We start from the raw sequence: 23,504 nt of genomic DNA, 5'->3' as shown, positions 1-23,504 counted from the left end.
ATTAAATCTCGAAACCAATAAATTTAGCTCTTCGTTTTTTAAGAATTCGAAAGATATGCTTACAAAAAAAAGTTAACTTACCCTAACAATCTGACGCAAGATTTGCTATTATTTCAATAACTAATTATTCTTATCATACGTAGCTAGAGCAAAGGACGATTACGTATGCAAATGTAAATGCATGTCTACGTAGCTTAAGCATAATATAAATAGGATCTTAAGATCGTACAGAAAACATGACCAGATTTTTAAAAGAAGACAACAGACATCGGAACAAAAATTCAAGTAAAACTGGTGGAAAATAGAAGTATCAAAAATAGGATAAATTTTGAAAGTAAAAATAAATTTGAATTGATTTTCACTTAGAAGATATCACTAACAGCTGTGAAAGAGTATTCTAATAGCAGTATTAACGAAGTCTATGTCCATGAGAAAGATGAAGTTTGTATGTTTGTTGTTAGCAACGGCCACCATTTTGGCCTGTTGTCAAGGTAAAGAAGAGGATGTAGGGCCAGTAATTGGTATCGACCTGGGAACTACTTATTCATGGTAAGAATCATTGCAAAATTAACAACAACTACTTGGGGGGGGGTTCATGGTTGGCGGAGGAGCGGAATCGGCCCTTTTTTCGGACGGAGTGGCGGAACTTGGCGAAAATTTAGACGGAATTACGGAAATTGGGTTCTCTGACGGAGACGGAAAATTAGACAATTTTAGTGCGGAAAAACGGAATTTAGCAAAAAATTTGCGGAATTTCGGAATTGGTAAAAGATTTTCAAAATTTGCGGAATTTTCGACAAAAATATTGAATTTCAAAGGAATTTTCGGTGACGGAATTTTGGTTCAATTTAAGACGGTGTGACGGAAATTGGAGAAAAAATTGGCGGAATTACGGAATCGGGTACCCCCTGAAACCCCCCCCTACTTGAACATAAAATATTTTCTTGTTATCATTACATCCCTGTCTCAGTGACATGGTGAGAACTCTTGAGACAGTGAAATCGTGAAAATATAAACTTAGGGCTAACTAATTCCGCGACGAGTATAGAAATCGCGTTTTTAATTTAGGATGAAATTGCAGGTTGTTTTTCTAGCTAGGGATGATATTGTTCGATTTGATTATTCAAATGGATAGAGGGTTCCTCTCAGTCTATGACATGGATGTGTATTACATTTAAGGCAACCTGGGCAACTGACTGGTCTTTTTGTCCAATACCGGTCGCTGTTAAGCTCTTAACTTTTACAGTACTTTCTTCTACATCATGCGTAAAACATATACATAAAACTACCATTGACAAATAGTTCTTTTTATAACGAATTTTGTATTTTTAGTGTCGGAATCTTCAAAAACGGACGTGTTGAAATTATTCCAAATGACCAAGGTAACCGCATTACTCCATCATATGTTGCTTTCACCAGTGAAGGTGAAAGATTGATCGGTGACGCTGCCAAGAATCAGTTGACATCCAACCCTGAAAACACTGTCTTTGATGCCAAACGTTTGATTGGTCGAGAATGGAGTGACCAGAATGTTCAGAAAGATCGGAAACTATATCCTTTCAAAGTAGTTGAGAGCACCGGTAAACCAAGTTTGAAAGTTCATGTCAAAAATGGTGAAGAAAAGAATTTTACCCCTGAAGAAATCAGCGCCATGATTCTTGGGAAAATGAAGGTAAAGATTCCACTGCAAGCTTTGAATTAAATCGTTCCACGTACATCCCCTTGCTTATTCTCTTTTTAACAAAACTTGTAGGTATATTTGTAGTCAACAAAAGTCTCGATTAAAGAATATTTTTTATTCTGTAAACACCACTCAAAATCTACAGACAAAAAGTGTAGCATAAAATCTATGTCATTCCTTTCCTCTACTACTAGGATATTGCGGAGGCATACACAGGACAAAACATTAGTAACGCTGTAGTCACCGTCCCTGCTTACTTTAATAATGCACAAAGACAAGCTACCAAAGATGCTGGCAAAATCTCTGGTTTAAACATTATGAGAATAATCAACGAACCAACTGCTGCTGCTATCGCTTACGGTTTGGACAAGAAAGACGGAGAAAAGAACATCCTGGTTTTCGACTTAGGAGGTGGTACCTTTGATGTATCTTTGTTGGCTTTGGATGGAGGTGTTTTTGAAGTCATGGCAACAAGTGGGAATAACCATTTAGGTGGAGAAGACTTTGATCAACGAATCATGGAATATTTCATCAAGGTTTATAAAAAGAAGACTGGAAAGGATATAAGACGAGACAATAAAGCAATGCAGAAATTACGACGTGAAGTTGAAAAAGCTAAACGCACTTTGAGTACACAACACCAAGTGAATATCGAGATTGATTCGTTTTTTAATGGCGAAGACTTCTCCGAAACTTTAACCAGAGCTAAATTCGAAGAATTGAACATGGATCTTTTCAAATCAACTCTCAAACCAGTTAAACAAGTCTTAAATGACTCTGGTCTCAAGAAATCTCAAATCGATGAAGTCGTCCTCGTTGGTGGTTCTACACGCATTCCAAAGATTCAAAGTTTAGTCAAAGAATTCTTCGGAGGAAAAGAACCAAGTAAAGGTAAAGAACTTTTTTAAACGGAAGATTTGAATTTGAAAAACACCCCTGTCTCAAAGCCCCGGTGGAACTTTTTTCCTCAGCGGGGATAAATATTCTATTGTTCAAAGCATCGATGTTCAAAGGTTAAAAAATCGAGTGGGGATAGTTTTAGAATGCAATTTTTAAACATGGAATTTTGATTGGAGACGAGATGTCAATCCCAGTGGGGCTGAAATTACAAGGCTTTTCCCACTAGGGACGAAATTTTTGCCAAATTCTCCAGTGGGACTCGGGTCCCAGTGGGTCTGTGATACAGGGGTGCCAAAAAAAAGTTCAGCCCTAACCACAATGGTTCGATTCAAAACTTCAAAACTTCGATTTTGATATTCATTTAAGGGTAAAAAAATATGACCAAAAGTTTTCATTTTTAGGGATCAACCCCGACGAAGCAGTGGCATATGGTGCAGCCATTCAAGGTGGTATATTAAGTGGTGAGGAAAAGCTAGATATTGCTGTGATCGATATCAACCCACTCACATTGGGAATCGAGACTGTTGGTGGAGTGATGACGAAATTGATCGATCGAAATACTGTAGTTCCTACTAAAAAGTCACAAGTTTTCTCAACGTCGGCAGATAAACAACCGACTGTCACCATCAAAGTCTTCGAAGGAGAACGTCCAATGACCAAGGATAACCATCTTTTGGGAAAATTCGATTTGAACGGAATCCCACCAGCACCAAGAGGTGTTCCACAAATTGAAGTCACCTTCGAAATCGACGTCAACGGTATCTTGAGAGTCGGTGCTGAAGACAAAGGAACCGGCAAGAAAGAAAAGATCACCATTACCAACGATCAAAACAGATTGTCTCCTGAAGATATCGAACGTATGGTCAACGAAGCTGAACAATTTGCTGACGAAGACAAGAAAGTCAAAGAAAAGGTCGAAGCTAAGAACGAATTTGAAAGCTATGCTTACTCATTGAAAAACCAAATTGGAGATAAGGACAAATTAGGTAGCAAATTGAGCGAAGAAGACAAAGCTGCTTTAGAAAAAGCTACCGACGAAGCTGTCTCATGGTTGGAAAGCCATGCTGATGCTTCAACTGAAGAACTTAAAGAAGAAAAGAAGAAATTGGAGGATGTAGCCACTCCAATTGTTAGTAAAATCTACCAACAACAAGGTGGACAACCAGGAGGAGAGGGTGAGGCTCCAAACCCAGGATCTGAAGAGAAAGAAGACAAAGATGAACTTTGAGACAAACAAAAGTCGTCTCATCGTTGATAGATAGATAATGATTGTCAATATTTATTTTAATTTTTTTGTATAACATTTTTTCAAGATAAATTTTAGAATTTTACGTAATACCCTAATCCCCCGGGGGGGGGGGGGGTACTAGGATTGATGGGTGTCGGGTATGTGCGTGCCAGACCTCTGGACCCTTACCCTTAGAGAGACTGAATTTTGGTGAAAAGGTGACCCTTAGAGAGACTCAGTGTAGAAAAACCCAACCCTTAGAGAGACTTTTTCACAAAAAATTTCTATAACGGGCCAAAGAAATTCGATTTTTAAAAGAATTTCTCCAATTTTCGAAAAATTTCTCTAATTTTTCAAAAATTTTCTCTAATTTTTCAAAAATTTTCTCACTTTTTTTAAAAATGTTCTCACTTTTTTGACTTTTCACTTTTCTTTGACCCGAGTTTGTGAAAAAACCGACCCTTAGAGAGACTGATTTTGACTTTTGTTGTTTTGGTAACCCTTAGAGAGACTTAGGGAGGGTGAAAAACCCTACCCTTAAGGCACGCACATACCCAGCACCCATTTTTGCCTAAGTATCCCCCCCCCGGGCCCTAATCACATTGTCAAACAAGATTTTTTTTAAATAATCATTAGTACTAGTAATCGTATGGTTTGGAGTGCAATTAACGATTAATCACTCGTAACAAAGGAGAAAATACCGTAATTTGCACTCGTCCTAAAACATACGATTCCGAGGTAATCGTCAGTAAATAGTTTTGAAAAAGAATCTTTTTCTAACTTTTATATTTTTGTAAACATTCGAAAACCTCCTTTTTTTCTTTTGTTTAAAAAGAAAACATTGCAGTGTAATTTTTCTTTTTTTTCAATTAAAAGAAGCTATTGTAACGTAAAATTTCTTTGTTTTTTATTATATTCATGATATGCACCATTGCAATGTCCTCCATTCCACCCAACAGCTGATTTGTTGAAAATGACGTATTGACTGATTTTACATCACTTACAACCAATGAGCTATTGGGTCCGTGATGGATGTAATGTCAGAAGACATTGCAGTGGTGCATATCATGAATAGTTAAAAAAAGTCTCTGACACAGGACTTGGGAGAGAAAAGAATAAGGGGACAAAAGTGTCCCCCCGCCAAAGAGTGCAAAAAGTGGTAATAGTGCAATTAACGATTAATCGCACTCCTCTAAACCAATCAGATTCGAGTAATTTTGCACGGCTGACGATTACTATACTTATTGTACTAACCTTATATAGTAGAGGACATTTTGTAAAATCGCTCGACTGTTTTGTTAGAAGCACTTGTTATACATTTCTGGAAAGCTAAGGGGTAGGGGAATCGAAATTACTATGTTTCCAATTTTTTTTCGGACACTTTGGTGTGATTTTTGGACAAATATGACGGTCTCAGGCAAAAATCATAGGGTTAAAAATTAATGAAAATTTTAGCTCGAGAAAACGGAGACCTGTTGTATATTTTTGGAAAGCTCTCAAAAAATTAAGATTAGTGATATATTGCAAGTATAGGTGATTTCTGTACCTAACCGTGTTTTCAGCCAGAAACAGCTATTTTGTCCAGTTTTTGCGCTTTTTGAAGCTCAAACAGTCAAGCGATTCCAAAAAATCGAACAAAATTCCCCCTACTAATATTTTTGCACCTAGAAAACTGGAAAGAAAACTTGTAAAATCAAATAGAAAACTTTCAGGGCGGAGGAAGAGGGGGTAAATCTAGAGTTTTCATGCAGCACTTAATTCAATTTACAGCCTTTCATTACACAGCCTTTCGGTTATCGACAAATAATTTGCATGAAACGAGAAAAATGTAAATACAGGGTGTCTACGGATTTTTTTTCGGGATTTTCAAGGTTTTTTTGGTCATTTTTAAGTGCTTTTTCAAGGTTTTTTGGCAAAAACTTTGGCACTTTTCAAGTTTTTTTGATACTCAGTTGATATGGCTCTTTACAGGAATTTTTCTTTTTTTTTTCACAGTGGTAGGTGAAAGAAAAATAGAGGACAGCAAATAAAATTTATTCGCTTTTGGTGCCCGGGGAATTACTTCTACAGTTAAATTCCTATCTCCCTCTCGAGAACAATGCCAGAAAAAGAAAAACTCCAGCTCCCTAGTCTTCCAGCTGTAGTTGTAGAAATAAAGAATTAGAAGCAAAACCAATTGTTTACACTGACCGAAGAGGCGCAACCATGGTTTGCGCCGACGAGAGAAAATTTTGATTTTGACTCTTTCAAATTGCTAAAAAACGCCTTGTTTTTGATTTTGATTGCCAAAGGAGTTGTTTTAAGGAATCCTCAAAATTTTATTGATGAACGGCCATTATTCCAAGACGCCTTGAAGCGATTTGAAAATTGGGGAACATTCTATTTCTTACGGCTCATGCAAACGGAAATTAGTGACAAAAACTCAGCTAACGATAAAAGAATATGTTGCATTCGTTGCGACAGAATCGCAACAGAAACAGGGAAATATGGAATTCTCTTTAAATGTTATAAAGGTTTAGCGCCGCAGGCGGTTTTTTACTTATTCTTACTTTTCGAATGACTGGATAGTGCTTTTCAAGGTTTTTAACGATTTTTCAAGGTTTTCAAGGTTTTTCCCAGAAAATTGATAGTTTTCAAGGTTTTCAAGGTTGGGTGGTTCATTTTCAAGGTTTTCAAGGTTTTCAAGGTTTTCAAGGTCCCGTAGACACCCTGAAATAGGAAGGGTAAATAACAAGAAGAGCTAGATAATGAGTGAATAGAAAACAGGGTCCAAAAATTTACAATTAGATTCAAATCGAAAACAAAAGAGAAAGGAAAAGTCATCTACTTGAAAAGAAATTAGTGGTATTTTTTGTCGAAATCAAAATCAATTTACTTGTAAATTTACAATTATAACTACATTTTGTCTATAAAAACATGAATACAAAAAAAAGAAGAATTCTACGGGAAAGAAAAATGGAGTAAAATTTCATGATGATGTATACAAGCCAATTTGGTTAAAATAAAACATAACGCTGTATCTAACGAGGTTGTCAATAATTCCTAGCAAGTTGAAAGGGAGATCTAATCATTAAGTGCAAAGAGTCAAAACACTAGACGAGAGTAGAAAAATTGGTCATTGAAAACTTGGCCCTTAATTTTAATTGAATTCGAGGCCTTTAAACAAAACTAGAAGTATAAAGACGCTCCATCAAGCTTACTAGCGCACTGGGTATTGATGTCAATTGATTATATACTTTTTTTACCAAAATACTTAAAATTAAAACTAAAAGTTATGTTGCCAACAAAAATGTATGTATTAAAATAAAGTAACTTTAATCTGATCTAAAAATTCCGTTTGTTATGTGTTTTCTTTTAAAATGAAACTGCAACGATAAAAGGTATTTCTTACTTGAGGAACGGGTGTTGCAAGAGTTGTTCGATCGTGTATCGCTGTCGCTTGTTGAAATTTAAGCAACCCTGGGGAAAAAACAGATAGGATATTAGACAATTTGAAGAAAATCAACGCTCTTTCTTTCCGAATATGAAATGTCCTTTATTGCTTCAATCTTTACAAGTAGTACATGGGCTTTCATTCAATTTTTCATTGCACTCTTGGGACTTCAAAACCGGTTTTTGCCGAGCTCGAAATGCTTGGGCAAGTTTTCAATGAAGCAGCGTAGGATTAATCTTCGGCGCCCGGTCCTTTCCTGCTTTCAAACGGACTCTTAGAAAAAAACTGATATATAAGGGTACGGACCTTGCCGGTCGACAATGCTGTTCGAGTTCGAAAAAAGAGCTCTGTCCGAACTCAATAAATTTTCCAGCAAAAAAAAAATCGAAAAGCCAAACCATCATAAGTTAGATACAATTTTCGAAATCTTTTATCTGAATAACCCCCGGCTTTCTAACTAATAACTTACCTGCAGACAGTCCAACAATACCGGATCCTCGATTCCTTCATAGTTGATATTTTGACCGACACGAATGGCTTGATGAATCTTAACACGATTGGTCAAGTGTTGGTAAGGTGTTCGTCTGAAAATCATCAAATACAACATACAACCAAGACTCCACACATCCGATGCCCGCGAAATCTAAAGATTTAAAAATATTCAATACTGTAATCAGATAAGGTTCGGAATTAAAGTTGACTGAGACTTTATTTCTTCTTTCAAGGTTTATTACTTTTGCGAGAATCCTTGCTAGAAATTTCAACAAGCGGGATTTTCGTCTAGGGAAGGAAATGTTGGGAAACTGGGCATTAAGCTTGATCCATTCCTTTCTAATGAATGTTAAATTGAGACAATTAAGGAAAAAATTCTAAAGACTATTTTAATCTCCATTTTCTCTAGACCAGAGATGAGCAAGGGCGCAGATCTTTGAGTAAACATTCTAATGATGTAGCAGTATCTCGTAAAAAAAGCGAATGATTACCCTTGAGGCTCCATTTTCATGAGATGCATCAGGCGACAATGCTTCAGGGGGCATGTAATTCAACGTGCCCATCACACATTCACGTGTTAATGCTCGTCTTGTCCGACTGTAAGATGAGAAAAATACAAGAACTAATCGAACTACATGAAAATTAACAAGCGATATATTGTAATAAAGCTTTGTGAAGAGAAACTTAGTACTCGTGAGGCAAAACGAGTGAAATATTTTGAAGGAGGTAATTTTGCTGTTAGAGTTTTTTTGCTTAAATCTGCTTAAATTGGCAAGAATAGGCAATATGAAATAGTGACAGTCCAATTGTGATGGTATCTATGGAATCGCCATTAGAACGATCGGCTCATGTGCAAAGCAATTTAAAATGTGATTGTAAACAAACTAAACAACGAGTTATTGCAAAACTTGAGTCACCAATTTTAGGTCTTTTTGTTTTACGAATTTCAATATAGGTTATACATTTACAAAAATGGGAAAAAAACTTTACAAACGAGACACAAGCTCCTTACAAACCTGTAAACTGTTGGATATTCCAAAGTCGATCAATTTGAGGGCTGTTCCAACAAACAAGAAATTGGCCGGCTTCAAATCAGCATGGACAATGCCCTGGTCATGAACAACTTTCACTGCTTGCAACATTTGTTCCCAATATTGTTGGACTTTATCCATTGGCACTTTACCGGTATATTTCCGTAATGTTTTGGCGAGGTCTTGGTCACCTTCCTCCATCAACAGCAAAAGACTCTCGTTCGTTTTCTCCCTGTGACAAATAGAATGACATTAGAGCTAGAGGAAGAAGTTTTGACCGCCAAAATTTCCTCCTTTGACTAAGGTAAAATCAGCTAACGGAATAAAAAGTCTACAGTCTCAGATGTTACTAATCTCAATTTGATTGCTGATACATAGGAAAGAACAAATCATAACTTGTCACTTAATGACTTGAATGCAATACCAATCTTTATAGAAGCGCCCGAGTTGAATCTTATTCATAGTGTGCAGAGGGGTCTGAACCCCCCCATTAATATTTCATCCCCCCCTATAAAGGTATCCCCCCTATTTTTAAAATTTTTTGATCCCGCACCATTTACAGGGGTCCGAGCCCCCAGCATATAATTTGTACTCCCAGTATTGGGGAAGAATTTTGATGAATGAAATATATTATTCAGTGTGAATTCGTACCAATAGTCAATGAACTTGAAAACACTAGCAAATAAACAGTAAACTAATAATTTTTTAACCAAAAAGTTACTATCCCCCCCATTTTTATTTGATCCCCCCCCTATAAGCTCAAACCCCCCATTTTAACTGGAAAATTGCCCATCCCCCCCTATAAAGCCTTCCGTGACAACTCGGATCCCCCCCCCTTAAAAAAAGGGGGGGGTTCATACTATGCTATTGCTCTTATGTAGTTAGACAGGGACACTCCTTGTGCTATATAAGCTACGTTACGAGTTGCCCAGCATAAGTTTTTGCGAGGGTTTATTGGAATAGAAAAAAATAATCCGACCTACCAATCATAAAGTGTAATGATGAACGGATTTCCCCTCAATTTGGTCAACAATTTGATTTCATTCAAATGACAATCAATCATGAAGGAATCTAACTCATCTAAATTCACTTTCTTCAATGCGAACAATACACCTTCTCCGTTCGCGACTTCGTATACCTGAAATGAAAGAAAAAAGAACATCACTACCATAACTGTTGAAGTTGATCAAAATAATGAAAATTACTTCTATAGGCTGCGAAGAGGTGCCAGTAAGTAACATACAATATGTATTGTAGCACAGTCGAAATCACCAAAGAACTCTAGCGGACCCGGTACGGTGGGCTCGTTCAAAAAGTCTTGATAAAAATATGAAAAAAAAAAAAACACAAAAAGAAGAAAACGTACGCACCGTAATTTTCAGTATTTTTTCTGGCTATAAGAAACCATTGAAGTTGCTTGATGAAAGATGTACCAAATTTCTGCTAAATTCGACAATTTGTGAAGTGATCAGGCTGCCTCAAAGTTGTAGCCTTTTAAACTTATTATAAAAGAACCACAAATTGCTTACCTTACAAAAGCCTCCTCTGGCAATCTTTTTAACGCGTGTGTACGGTCTCCCATTGATTTTTATGAATCTAGAGTCTGAAGGAACTGGATCAAGAATTTGACCCATATTGAAGCCGTTCATACCAAGTGTTTCTATTGCGTTTTGTAATTGGTTGTTCATATTGGGAGGTGAAGTCTCTTTTGGTGTAGGAATAACTGGTATATCTCTGTTTTGTGAAGAAGGTTGGTGACGAGGTTGATTTGTGTTGGTGGATTTGGTTTTTTGCTGTTGTTGTGATACACAATAAGTTTTATCGTTATTATTTGTATTGTCCGCAATTTTAGATTCGCTGTTTTTCAACAATAGAGTTCGATTTTGTTGTCGTTCACTTATTGGTTCAGTCTTTATTTATAATAGTCTGAGTGGGTTGTGAACTACCGGTATTGTGCATAGTGTTTATGATCGTATTGCTATTCTGAGAAGGTTGTGATAATTTAGAAACGTGATCATTTACAACGTCTCCTTGACTTGGCGGACTATTCTCCTTGAGTAAATCTATAGATTGGATAAGTTCAGTTAAACCTGTCTTGGCTAGTGGCTGACCGTGAGACTGTTTTTGGTCATGGGGAATTTCCCTAGGCTTATTCCCAGGCGTTGACAGATTTTTGAATGGTATACGTTTCTTGAGATGAAAATTAAAAGCATTTTCTTTAGCGATGTCTGGATTTCTCGGTCCTTTGATTGCTGAGAGTGGCTTTCTACTTGATGGTGGCCCTTTAGCTCTCTTAGGGCAAGTGCCTTGAACAAGATCTTCGGCTTTTCGCATCTCTAATTTATCTCTTGGTGTTTCGAACGGTGGTTTTCTTGAATCGACAACGTTGATCGGTGTTGGATATCTTCCATGGTTGATATCAGATTTGATACTCATCTTATCAATTGGTGTTTGGAACTTCGCATTTCTATTTTTGTTGATAGGAGTTTGAAACAAAGCATGATTGGTTTTGTGTTCGGTCTGGTTAAGAAAGCTTCTTGATTTCTTAATATCATCATCGACTTGTGCTAATATCTTGTCAAAGTTTGAGGATTTCTTCTGTTTGACTTCTTGTGGGTAGTTAGGCTGATTGCTGACATCTGCAATTTGGTCCCCAATACAGCACGTACCTTCGTTTTCAAGGAAAACAGAGCGTTGTTCGTCGTCGAGAGTTTCATTTGTTATTGGAACAGTTCCTTCGTCTAAGGATGAATTCTGGAAATCTAAACTGGTAACAATGTCTTTGTCGGCCTCATCTTGAGCACGTTTCTTTTCCGTTTGCTGTTTAGATAAACTCTCAAAAATATTGAAATTAAACCCTTGTGGTGTTTCGAATAACTTTTTCTTTTCTTTACTAACTTTGGGTGTGTTAGCGGTAAGACTGAAGGGTGATAAGGTAGGGCGGTATTGTTTTTCATCCGAATCCTCTTTCTCAGAGCTGGGCGGTCGTACCGGTTCCAACGAAACATTGGGCGGTTTTGATGCTGAGCATCCGATTAATCCTAACTTAGCTTTCACTTCTTCCGTAGGGCTTTTTGGCGTTGATTCTTTTAGAAGGCTGGACCCTGATCGTGTTGGTTTACCGAGATGTAACATTTTACGTGTACTGTTTGAATACCCGTTCAGTGGGATGGCTAAAATGAAACGTTTTGATTTATTTTGAATGAAATAATCAGTGGCGGCCTGGCAGGGGGTGCAGGGTGTGCAGTGCACCACCCAGAAAGACCTGAGAGGGGCGCCAAAAAAGCTTTTCAAGGGGGCGCAAAAATTTTTTGATGTTTGGTTGGGCGATTTTGCGCCCTTTGACACGTTTTTAGCGCCTTCTATAAGTTCAATGTAATTTTTGTTTCGCCTGCGGCGCTTCATTTTATTTTACGAATTTTTTCAAAACTACTATCAACATTGAATTGCGAAAAGTCAAAGCAAGAGAAGTGTTACCAGGGGTTAAAGAGGATGCTCACCCCCAAAATGAGAGATTGATCGAAACTGCTCGCTGTGGTTTTTGTGGTCTTATGCGGGTTAACTTTCTCCTTTTTAGAATATCTTATAAGCTGTTTGACCTTTCTTGCACCAAATTTTTTTGCCTGCGGCGCTAGAATTACAAAGAACCCTTATTCTTGCCAACTTTCGAATTTTTGGGGCCTCTTTCAGCCATTGATCTTTACAGGGCCGGCGAAACCGGGGGGGCTAGGGGGGCTATAGCCCCCCCCCACTTTTTTGCAAAAAAATAAAAAAAGAGAGAGAGAGAGAGAAAGTAAAAGAGAGGGTGATAGAAAAAAAGAAAATAAGAAACGTGGTAACTTTACTATTTACTTACCAAATTACAAAGACCCTTATCCCATCTTATAGGTTTCATCGAGGGGTAAATCACTTGAAAAAAGGTGTATGATACTTTCTGACTATTTAAATTTTCATTTGACTTTTTGACTTTTTTTTTACTTTTATTTGACTTTTTGACTTTTTTTTGACTTTTTTCAAACTTCCATTTTGACTTTTTCCCGACAAAAACGCCCACCGCCTTCGGGCGCCTAAGATTTTCCGCCCAAATCTGTCCACAAACGCCAACTGCCCATAAATTTTCTCCACCCATCCGTCCATTCAAGAAATTTTTAGACTTTTACAAGACTTTTTATTGACTTTTATTTGTCTTTTTGACTTTTTTCTAAGAATTTTTGACTTTTTCTTTGACTTTTTGACTTTTTCTTTGACTTTTTGACTTTCTTTTGACTTTTTTGACTTTTTTTTGACTTTTTTGACTTTTTTTTTTACTTTTTGTAGAGGTGTACGATAATTTTTCGAGTGATTTACCCCTCGGGTTTCATTTTGTTATTATATGGTAGTATATTCTTTGGTGATTATCAGTATAAAAAGACACCTAACTTCTTTGATTTTTTCATTCCAATAACTTCATAAAAATTAAATTTAGGCCAATTCTAAGCCAATGTAGAGTACCATAATTTCAAAAATTTCCGGTCCGTCGGCCCCAACCATGATGGGGCCTCCTTAGTCACTATATCATTTAGCCCCCTCACTTTTAAAACCGATTCGCCGGCCCTGCTTTAATGGAGAGTACAGTCCAAGACCAGGAAATAACAAGGAAATAGATATCAAATTATCATTACCACCACCTTCGTATAAATAAAACTTTGTTAACTCAGAGATTCCGGGCGTTACTTTCAACCAGTCACTGCTCTTACCAGTTTAATAGTTTCACTTACTGGTATAGGGCGCAAATAAGGACAAAAATACTAGGGGCGCCAATTTCATAGTTTGCACCACCAAGAAAATTAAGCCAGGCCGCTACTGGAAATAATATAGTGTTTTCAACAAAGCTTAGAATCTAAAAACGGTTCCCTGACTTTAGTAACGTCTTTTTCCAGCAAAAAATTCCTTTTTTCTAATAGCCATTCTCGAAATCTTAACGGGCTTAATTGACTAATAATGACTATAATTGTTAATTCGTGATGGTAGACACAAGTGAAAACATACATATTCAATAGACTGTAAAATGAAAGGTTTTGGGATAAAAATGTGGTGATATAAAGAAAAATAACAGAAGAAACAGCCAGCCTCCAGCCTTGCCATTGAAAATCCAGCCCCCTCCCCCCAATATCAGATCCTCCCAAATATTTGGCTGTATTTTAGCTCCCAGTTTTCGTTTGCAATTTTTTGGGTGTAACCCCCCCCATGTCAAGGGGGTTGACGCTATGTTAACTTTATGATGAAAAAAGGGACTGATATTCTTTTGCATGTTACATTAGGATTTCTATTCGACAGAACACCGATGGAACTAATAGGACTTGGTGGTCGCAATTAGTGTTTCACGAAACCTTTTATATTAAAATCGATCATCATAATCAGCAAAAAAAATAAGGTCTGAAAGTCTTCTCTTAACAATGGTTTTTCAAATTGATGTCTACTCGCCTGTTTTTGAATATTTTTACTAATATTTATTAAATAATGATTTTGTAGTACCATTACTTTTAACATGAACTCGATAAGTCAAAAATTTCTCCATCTCCACTTTTTTGTATCTCAGATGTCGAAATCAAGAAGATGAACTAAGATTAACTCGAATAAAAAAGACTTGGTAGCTAAAACAACTTACGTTTATTAATTGGTGATCTTTCCGGGTTGCTCTTGATTGTAGCGGTTGCGGTGATATCGTGCAATGAGTCATCCCAAGGGTCGGTTATCCCATCAAATAAGTTACTCTTATTATCTCTCAAGTTGTGATAAGCATTTTTGAGCAAGAAACGTGGCGTTCGTCCGTCCATTTTCCCATTCCGAATGATACTTGTAGCTTCACTCTTTCTATTTTGACGCACTTCGAATTGAGCGTAAAAGACGCAGACCACAGCACAATCAATGTCTAGATTATTTGCATCTTTGAATGTTTTGCGCGCAAAATCGATTGAACTTTCACTGAATATAATAGAAAAAAATATTGCGAAATTTTTGAGTAAAAAAGGAAAATAAAACACGTCAGTCTCTAATAGGGTGTATATTTCATTTTTAAGGTTGGTAAATATGCTGAAAAACTGCTGATTCAGCAAAAAATATCGATAATTTTCAATATTTAAACCAAAATATCTCGAGATCTAGACATCGAAAGTTAACAAACCATACCATTTTTGTATACTACTAATTCAGGACTATCCAGCTGTGAGGAAAAACCTTTTTCTGAAAATGCTGCTAGGAAAATGCTGACGTCATCGGAAAACGCCATTTCTTGGCACCAGGTGGTCGAAAATTAACAAATAACCCCATTTTCTTTACCTAATTTTCACGCTGAATCCTTTGGTAACCTCAGATATTTGATTTTCAGGCTTCGAAAAAACCGTTGATAAGTTCTATCAGTTAACCAAAAATCGATTCACTCGAAAACTACATGAGATTCGAAGGGCAAATTTTTTTTGTCAATTCTACACCCTATTATGAGCATAATATCAAAAATTTGCCTTTTCTGAATCTCGGACGCTGGTTTAGTACAAACAGTATGGAGTAAGCCCTGAATACTAATGTATCAACTACAAACAAACGAAACTTGATTTACAAGCGGGAATATCTTAACCAAATGACGTTTGATAGCTTGAACGGTCAACTTGATCTTCTTTATGATGAACCATATAGTGATTATTTGAACCAATAGTCTGCGGCCGGGTCAAAATTTTCTTTTTTCACCCGGCCGGCCGGTTTCCTGAAACACTGCATTTTTTTTTTTTTTGCCCGACCAAGAAATTTTGAAGGCTGAGTTCTCAATAATGGAAACAGTCAGAAATATACTTTCTTTTCAGCATTGCCAGCAAAGGGCTAAATTTTTCATTGGTTGCACTGATTTTTGGCTTACAGTTTGTTAAGTAAGTGGGCAAAAATGTGGCTTACACAAGGGAAATATAGGTGAATAGGTGAAATATAGGTTAAATATAGGTGAAATTTTATGTCACGCAATTTTTGTTTTTTGGCACTCCATTATTAAAGTATAACACCAGTAGGTGCTGGTACGTGTAAAAAATTACAAAGATTTTGTTGTAAGTACAATTTTGTGCCTTACAAAGTTAGATTGAAAATTATCGAAAAGTAAGCCACAAAAAAGTATATCTAACAGCTAGAAAGTATACACATTTAACTTGTTTTTTTTTTAATTCAACCTTTCCTCTGTCAAGTTAAGAAAGTCCCATTCTAAGATCTCTTATCTAATTTGTGTGGCTTACATTTCTAAAAAAGATACGAATTTTGAGTTGAAGCCGAATTTTGAGTTGAAGCCACATTTTTAACCCAATTAAACGAAAAAAGAATTTTTATTCATTATGTCTTAGTATTTCCTACAACATTGTAAAATTTCAAGACTTATCGATTACAAAGTTGTTTTTGGGCATTTTTCAAAATGTCACACTAAATGTCGCACCATTTTTGATTGGGCTCCACTGTTTATTTTTCTATGTCGGTGTTTTTTACACTTTTGGCGAAAACGTGACATTAAATTTTCTAAAAAACGGTTTTTCTTGAATAATATAAGTTTCAACAAGGATTTTGGGATGAAATCTTCCAAAAAGGTGGAGCACACGAGCTTAGAGCTTTGGTTTCGGTCCCAGGAGCGAAGAAGGATTCAATATTCCAAAATATTAGATTTTATGAACTTTGGAATTATGAGAGTTACGTGGCTCTTTGATTTATTCTGATGGTCTCAACATGTCACACGATCTCCATATTTTATGAAACAATGATGAAGAGCACTTTTGGATCCGAAATTCCATCCGGAAAACATCTCTGAACTTGAACAATTATAAAAGATACATTTCATCGTTAAAATGGGCTGATTACAATCTAAAATCAATCAAAAGTCAATTGCTCTTTACGTTAAAACATTCTCAGATACCAAAAAGTGCGGAGATGAAGAGGTAACGCCTAAATATTACAAAGAATTTGAAAACGAAAGTCGATAAAACAAATATACCTTTGGAGATTAGCCAGTCCAATAAAAAGACGTTTATATTGTTTGCTTGTTTTCTCCGTGGAATTATTCAAAGCGATTGTCAAGACTTGAACCAGCAGATCTCTGTCATATTTCTTCTCTTTTAATTGGTCAACAAAAAGGGTCCAGTCTCCAATCTTACCACCATTGTCTATAATCTTATTCACATGAAATTTTATATCCATTTTTCTTTCTTTTACTTACCATATGAAGGCTTAAAGAGAGAAAAAATGAATAAATATATAAACATATCAGCAATAAGAATAAATAATAAATAGGGGTTCATTTCTAGAATTTTTTTCTACTGTACACAAACATTATTTATTTCGAAAATGCTTCACAACAAAAGAGCCTTTTTTCGAAGAGTAAGTCACACATTAACAAGAATGACTTATCTTCCCTCTTTGTAAGGAATTACAATTCGTTCAATGTTAAGTTCAATTTAAATGAGTCCTATCAACTGAATTTTTAAGAGATTCTCAGCATGGTATACTGAAAGATAAATTATAATCAGATAATTACTCAACACCATATTTCACTTTGGTCATTTACAACCAGTTACAACCACTTAGAAAACCTTGTATAGCCAAAAATCTACAACATTGAAAGTTTAGAACAACATTTAGCTACCCAAGAAATATTAATAAGAAAGGTTCCTCAATCAGTTAGTCACACTAGCGTCCCGCCAAAATGCATATCAAAAGTTTGTGCCTTTGAAAAAAAAGTTTGTGTCTTTCGAAAAAAAGTTTGTGCATTTCGAAAAAAAGTTCGTACCTTTGAGGGTTTCTCCCTCTTTAGACTTTCTTTTGGCTTTGGCCGATTTGCTTTCATTTCACGGGTCAAAGCTTTTGCCAGTTTTTCTTCTTCTTTTTCCATCTTAGCTAAATATTCCTACTCTAATACTTTCTTGGATTCATCACTAGTAAGATGATAGAGGGAATTTTTCTTCTTGACCACTTTTTCACCGTTTTTTTGCAAAGTCAACAAAGACTTTCTTGCCTCTAATGTTGACTTTGCACTTTGTTGACTTTGTTGCCATGCAATTTTAAGCTTAATTATTTCTCAACACCATCTTTCAAAGCCATACCATGACTGATAAAGGTTGTCATTTGGTTGGGGTTTAACTCCTGTCGGAGTCGAATCTTTTTTGATACAAAATTACTTTGTCCCTAGGTAGTCCCTTGTCCCTTCAACCAGCATCAATGTCTTCACTAACACTGAGCTATTCAAACTTTCAACCATCATAGTGCATAAAAGCCATAGATTAGGTGCTGGTGTGCTGATGTCATCTCAAAAGACTCCAGTTTAAAACTATGCAACAGAGGTGTTGGAACAATACAATCTTTGGTTGTATGGCTGATAAAAGGTAAGGAATTTGTTTCAAAATCAACTGATGTGTCTGAGGTAGAAGAGGTAGAAACAGTAATCGAAGAGGTAGACTCTATCTACTATTTATACTAAAGAGGACCCTCCTGGCGCTCCGGAAACGTCCGGAGCAAAAAGTGCCGTTTTTTTGGTGCTCCGGAACGTTCCAGTTGCACTTCCGCTCTGCATGTGCATATTTTTAAAAAATCAGCCGACTCATGGTAGTTTCAATATTTCGACCAGTGATGCTTTCAAATATAACTAATGTGACAAATTTGATTTCACCAATGGCTGAACCATCATCCTCAAAAGCTGTATAAGTATTTTATTTGACCAAAGTTTAGATAGAGTCTATGGATAAAAAACACTAAAAATAAACTGAAACATAAAAAATGTACACATAAAGACTGATATGTGTATATATAAGACTGAGATAGATTCCCATTTAGGGTTCATCCTTAGGTTCCCATTTAGGTTTCCCCATCCCACTTTTCTGGTATGCCTATTTTTATATTTACTCTTGAATTTTAACAATCACATAAAGGACTTTAAATAAAAGCGATTACAAAAAAAGAAAAAAAATGAAGAAAATCGACTGTGTACACAAAGTTATATAATTTAGTTTTTTTTTTGTGGATAGGGAAATTCCATGGGGAAGTTCCCTGGCATTAATAAGGGGAGGATCAAAGTATCTTTACATTGGCAGAATAGGGCACAGCTGTGTTAGATTATTTAACCCCCTCTCCCTTTCTCTTCTTTTTATTTGTTTTCCTGTTTTAAAGTAAAAGTTTTTGAAATCTTTATTTTTTTTATTTTTTATTTTGGCAAAAATAACGTTGACGGATCTGTAAACCAATAAATAAAAAAGTATTTGCCTGAGCTATAAAATTAATTCTTTTTCAGTAATTTAGAGCTTTCTTTAATAGGCTAACCCTAAAAAAATTTTTGTCTCCGGTCCACCAGGTGACGAAAAAAAAAGTCATGCGGGCGGCCGGGAAAAATCTTTTTTGGTCCTTTTCATGATTTCTAATAAAAAAAATTAGGAAGAAAAAAATCATCTCTCTGGTTGTTAGTGTTGCTCCACATTCTGTCTTTATATTTTTTCTTTCTTTCACTGAAAGAAATGTGTTGCTATTAATTGCAAAAAGCTGTACTTTGTGATTTTTTTTTCTAAGAATCAACTAACTTTTCATTCTAATAAATTGATTTAATATGCATAACACTATTTATTTGATCTTTAACGTCCAGAAAGCATGCTAAATAAACAAACTTTTTGAAGAGTGTTATAGGAACGATGTAACAGTTTGAATGAGTCATGAGTAAAGCTTTTTAAGAAGAAAGTTTCATCTGTTATCTATTTGGTTCTTATGAAAAGAAAATGCTGCCGGAAGCGGACGGATGACAACGAAAAAAAATTTCACCCGGGCCGGTGGACCGGAAACTTTTTTTCTTTTAGGGTTGGCCTTAGCTTTCCAACCATATATAATATGCAGGTGTAATATTCTACACTTTTGTCTAGAAATTCGTTCCAACTAAGGCCGTTTTCAGAAAAATTAGATCTGCGTGGACACAAAAAATTTCACAACTCATCTTTTATTTCAAAGCGCTGCAGAGGAAAAAATGTTCAGACAGTGAAACTTTCCATATTTATCAGAGAATACCTGAGAAATCCAATGGTGCTACTCTCTGAAATTAATTCTTTCATTTAAGTTATTATTTTTGACTTTTCATACTTTGGCAAGCATTTTCAGCCTGAAAATGAGGACTAGAATTTTAGAGTGGGTACCACAGAAAATTTTGACCATTTTTTAGACTAAAAGAGTAATTTATATGCCATGGGGAATTTTTCCTCCGCAGTGCTTTGATTGCAAAGATAGGTAGGTTCAGCAATTTTAACTTCCGCTTTATAACGTTTTAATTTTTTTTGCGATGAAATGTCTTCTTTTTCAAAAAAATTTTTCGTTTCTTCCTTGAAGTGTTAGCAAGCCATTACATAAATAATTTGATAAAAGTCTGCAGTCAAAATGAAGATATCTGGAATATCTTGACTCAATACAAAAGCTTGAATTTTCAATTTTTGCAGCATATTTTGGTGCCGCGGGTTGTTGAATTTTCCACTAAAGTTTACAACCTTTATTGTCAAAACAACCCCTTTTTCCGGGGTACAAAAATTGCCATATCTCCGGCGCGGAACCTGGCGGAACTGCTTTTTTCGGAGAGATGTATGACCCCCCTTTTTTTTGTTTTTTGAAGCTCTTTAAGATGGATTAGGTTTCAAATCCTCCAACTTAATTTGATATTCTACTCTGGAATGGCTACCAAAGTTTCCATCACCTGGAGACAAATATTTTTTTGTAACCATGTTTAAACGTTTTTTTATAACATGATAAAGATCACTTGCTCCGGAAGCACCGGAAGAGCTCAGGAACTTTCCCGAGAGTAAAATTTTGTTTTTTAACTGCTCCTAGAGTCAAGTTACCAGTGCGCGAACAGCCCCAGTGCATGAACGAGCGCCTTTGAACTTGAAAAAAAACAACCAAAAACAAACTTTTATAGAATTTCCTTTGTGCAGCAGAATCCTCAAACTATCCCTTGCAATCTCTCTAAAAATTAAGATAAAAAAATAAAGTAAAAAAATCACGAGATTCAGGATTTTTGTAAACATGGCTGACCGCGAGAGGAAATGTTTTTTATAAGAAGATTTGCGCAAGAAGAGTTCTGAAAATGACTTTCCTCTTTTAAAAACCTGTTATCTTCCATCACACAAAATTTCATTGAAACATGTTAGCTCATTAATTCAAAATCAATAGAAACATATCACCAGTAGTTGATGCGAAAAAGGTTCCAGTCCGCGAACGATCCAAACACCATATTCAAAATGAAGACATTGCAATGTCAAAACATTCGAAAGTGCTGGCAATCTCAATTAAAAAAGAAGACACTACATTGCCACGCTTTTCAATGAGCAAAACTAGAAAAAGAAAAGAAAAAAATGGACAACAAGAAAATATTTACAAAAATAAACAGGTTAGTAAAACGCTAAAGTTCTTATAAAAGAGACGCTTTTTTGGTGAAAAAGCGCGTGGTTTTGACAGTTAGTCACACTAGCGTCCCGCCAAAATGCGTATCAATGATTAATGCTGCGAAAGCGCTATATCGTTTACCTGACTCTCAAGCAAAAAAATGCGCCGCAAAACTTCTAAAGGGGTTCGTGAAAAAATAACCCGGCGCTTTTTAATGAAATTAACATTTTCAAAAACTTTGAGAAATTGCCTAAAATTTGAGCCATAGATGAAAAAATTTGAGCCAAGCCAACCTTGAAAACTAATTTGAAGATCAACTTCCCAAGAAAAAGATCTACGGGGGAGGCGGAACCCACCTAGATCCGCGCACCGCCGGATAGGCTATCTCCCGGAAATTTTGCCGGACCTCAGCAATGACCCATTTACATGTGCGGAATTGTTTTTACTTTAGCGTATAAACAAGGCCTTAAAAATCGAAGCGCTGTCTCGGGAATTGAATGACAAATTTTGGTTGGTTGATTTTGGCTGTTGCACGGTTTATTTTGTTTCCAACTTTCAAGTTTTAATTAATATTGTCTTGCAAACTTGATTCAGGTAACTCTCATCCTTGTTGTTGAAATGTATCCTGTAGATGACTGATGTTGTTTTTTCTGAAAGCTTAATTTCCTAGTGTGACTAACTGTTTGAAAAGTTCAAATATCCCTGTATCATTTCGGAAGAGAGTTAAAGTATTACCTGCGAGTAAGAGCTCTAATTTTTCTTTCAAAAGATTGTTCGCGCACTGGTTCCTCGTTCGCGGACTGGGTCCGAAAAGAGCTCGCTTTAACGACTTATCATTTCAAGAAGAAGCCTTCAAATAGAGTGAAAACAAACTGAAAGAAGGACTTCAAGCTTGTTTACGAGATGGTCAAAAAGGATTTATGTAAAAACCAAAAGTAAGTGAGAAAAGAGAAAAATAAGTTTGCCGTTCGTGCACGTGCACCAAGCTTGGCACCCAGTCTAAGCTTAAACTCTTATCAGGATTAGAAACTAGGCTAGTTTTACCTCTTTTATATCTTTCCCTTTACAATCAATACAAAGCTGATAAGTTGACAAAACACATTGACAAGTAATCCCTGTGAGAGGAGTTTATAATAAATCTGCAACAAAAACGAAAGTGGTTTCTTCTACTGATTGCTTCCATCCAGCGCTCCTTCGAAGCTATTTAGCAAATTTCCATCAGGCTTCGGCATATGAGGCATGCGATCGCACGCGCACGCCTCCGCACTTGTCTAAAAAGCCTTTTCGGCTTGTTTTTATGCTGGAGTACATAATTATTCAATAATATGACTGCCTCTTTAAAAAAGGTCTATTTATAATCGAATGCCAATCGAACATAAATCGAATTGATCGAACATTAATCGAACTAATCGAATCAATCGCAAAGTATATACAATCGCAGCTAATCGAAACTAATCGAACGTCAATCGAACACCAATCAAACAGTAATTGAATCCAATAAAAAAAAGGATGTGAAATTCGATTGGCGTTCGATCAATTCGGCTAATCCAAAATCAATCATTCGATTGGCACTGGCACTGGATACTGGCACGACCTCTACAACCGTAAGTTGGTCTAATATTGACATCCCTCGTCTAATTACCGACACCCTTCTTTATTTAGAGAAAGGAATGATATGAAAGCTTGAATCACTGATTGAATGAATGAATGAGATTTCTTTTCTCTAAACTTTAACTAGAAAAATTTACAAAATCAACCTGATGAAACAACCTTTAATAGGTTTACAAAGCCATCAGGCAGTTAAAGTACTGTGGTAAATAAAGGAACGTTATGTACATTTAAAAATAGCTATATGTTTAGCTACAAGAATGGCGTGGGTTTGGCGCGAAAATGGAGAATATATACATATGATTACTACTAAATAATAAGAAATGGTTATAAGATAACTATGAAATAATTTTTTGTTTCAAAGATGATAGAAAGCTACTGAATGGATTCAGATCTTTTATTTGGACACCGTAAGCAATCCAGAAATGGACCGTAAAACATAATCGGATGGATGAAAAAATAATTATTCAGATAATCACTATGCCTCCCTTGATTTTGAAAAAGAAGCCATACATTATCCAAATTACTTATTGTTACTATGCATTAAAACAATAAGTAGTATGTGCACCAAAATATTACAAAAACCTCAAAAAATAGCAAAGTTTTCACAACCAGACTGCCAGACAACAGCACACTCTTTTTCTTTTTTTTTTCGGGAGCCGCCAAAATTTGAAAAACTAAATTTTATCGTGATCTCACTTACTAAGGCGGCTTATATCACGCTATCAG

The 23,504-nt window shown here is 36.0% G+C and overlaps 4 protein-coding genes across 4 annotated transcripts; 1 reads left to right on the top strand and 3 right to left on the bottom strand.

Annotated features, from left to right (window-relative positions):
- Window positions 1–340: 340 nt before the first annotated feature.
- On the top strand, window positions 341–3,912 carry LOC136816755 (endoplasmic reticulum chaperone BiP-like). Its single transcript, XM_067073072.1, has 4 exons — window positions 341–549; window positions 1,333–1,672; window positions 1,876–2,572; window positions 2,983–3,912. Exons 1-4 carry the CDS (start codon window positions 422–424, stop codon window positions 3,807–3,809), a joined length of 1,992 nt encoding a protein of 663 aa, XP_066929173.1. The 5' UTR covers window positions 341–421; the 3' UTR covers window positions 3,810–3,912.
- A 2,724-nt stretch (window positions 3,913–6,636) lies between these two features.
- On the bottom strand, window positions 6,637–10,673 carry LOC136816757 (dual specificity protein kinase TTK-like). The gene is made up of 6 exons (XM_067073074.1): window positions 10,295–10,673; window positions 9,749–9,903; window positions 8,751–8,997; window positions 8,226–8,331; window positions 7,712–7,885; window positions 6,637–7,268 (listed from the first exon to the last, which is right to left on the bottom strand). The coding sequence occupies exons 1-4, from the start codon at window positions 10,451–10,453 to the stop codon at window positions 8,305–8,307; spliced, it is 588 nt and encodes a 195-aa protein (XP_066929175.1). The 5' UTR covers window positions 10,454–10,673; the 3' UTR covers window positions 6,637–7,268; window positions 7,712–7,885; window positions 8,226–8,304.
- On the bottom strand, window positions 7,197–8,297 carry LOC136816798 (dual specificity protein kinase Ttk-like). The gene is made up of 3 exons (XM_067073124.1): window positions 8,226–8,297; window positions 7,712–7,885; window positions 7,197–7,268 (listed from the first exon to the last, which is right to left on the bottom strand). The coding sequence occupies exons 1-3, from the start codon at window positions 8,295–8,297 to the stop codon at window positions 7,197–7,199; spliced, it is 318 nt and encodes a 105-aa protein (XP_066929225.1).
- Window positions 10,671–18,395, bottom strand: LOC136816756 (uncharacterized). Its single transcript, XM_067073073.1, has 4 exons — window positions 17,554–18,395; window positions 16,762–16,993; window positions 14,413–14,729; window positions 10,671–11,938 (listed from the first exon to the last, which is right to left on the bottom strand). Exons 2-4 carry the CDS (start codon window positions 16,962–16,964, stop codon window positions 10,671–10,673), a joined length of 1,788 nt encoding a protein of 595 aa, XP_066929174.1. The 5' UTR covers window positions 16,965–16,993; window positions 17,554–18,395.
- Between the last annotated feature and the right edge of the window lie 5,109 nt (window positions 18,396–23,504).

This window comes from Clytia hemisphaerica, unplaced genomic scaffold (genome assembly GCF_902728285.1).
Source record: "Clytia hemisphaerica strain Z4C2 unplaced genomic scaffold, Clytia hemisphaerica genome assembly, whole genome shotgun sequence".
In the NCBI taxonomy this organism is placed as follows: Eukaryota; Metazoa; Cnidaria; class Hydrozoa; order Leptothecata; family Clytiidae; genus Clytia; species Clytia hemisphaerica.
This window is presented reverse-complemented; position numbering and strand designations above follow the sequence as displayed.

What these genes read in the sequence shown, in the direction of transcription:
- LOC136816755 (XM_067073072.1), top strand. Translation starts at nt 422, where the DNA reads ATGTCCATGAGAAAGATGAAGTTTGTATGTTTGTTGTTAGCAACGGCC. An exon ending in CTGGGAACTACTTATTCATG is followed by an intron (nt 550 to 1,332) that starts GTAAGAATCATT and finishes TTGTATTTTTAG; the next exon opens with TGTCGGAATCTTCAAAAACG. An exon ending in TGATTCTTGGGAAAATGAAG is followed by an intron (nt 1,673 to 1,875) that starts GTAAAGATTCCA and finishes CTCTACTACTAG; the next exon opens with GATATTGCGGAGGCATACAC.
- LOC136816757 (XM_067073074.1), bottom strand. Translation starts at nt 10,453, where the DNA reads ATGAACAACCAATTACAAAACGCAATAGAAACACTTGGTATGAACGGC. An exon ending in CCAGAGGAGGCTTTTGTAAG is followed by an intron (nt 9,904 to 10,294) that starts GTAAGCAATTTG and finishes CTTTCATTTCAG; the next exon opens with GTATACGAAGTCGCGAACGG. An exon ending in GAATATCCAACAGTTTACAG is followed by an intron (nt 8,332 to 8,750) that starts GTTTGTAAGGAG and finishes CTCATCTTACAG; the next exon opens with TCGGACAAGACGAGCATTAA.
- LOC136816798 (XM_067073124.1), bottom strand. Translation starts at nt 8,297, where the DNA reads ATGGGCACGTTGAATTACATGCCCCCTGAAGCATTGTCGCCTGATGCA. An exon ending in ATGAAAATGGAGCCTCAAGG is followed by an intron (nt 7,886 to 8,225) that starts GTAATCATTCGC and finishes TTAAATCTTTAG; the next exon opens with ATTTCGCGGGCATCGGATGT. An exon ending in TATTGTTGGACTGTCTGCAG is followed by an intron (nt 7,269 to 7,711) that starts GTAAGTTATTAG and finishes TTTTTTCCCCAG; the next exon opens with GGTTGCTTAAATTTCAACAA.
- LOC136816756 (XM_067073073.1), bottom strand. Translation starts at nt 16,964, where the DNA reads ATGGATATAAAATTTCATGTGAATAAGATTATAGACAATGGTGGTAAG. An exon ending in GGACTGGCTAATCTCCAAAG is followed by an intron (nt 14,730 to 16,761) that starts GTATATTTGTTT and finishes TATTATATTCAG; the next exon opens with TGAAAGTTCAATCGATTTTG. An exon ending in AAGATCACCAATTAATAAAC is followed by an intron (nt 11,939 to 14,412) that starts GTAAGTTGTTTT and finishes GTTTCATTTTAG; the next exon opens with CCATCCCACTGAACGGGTAT.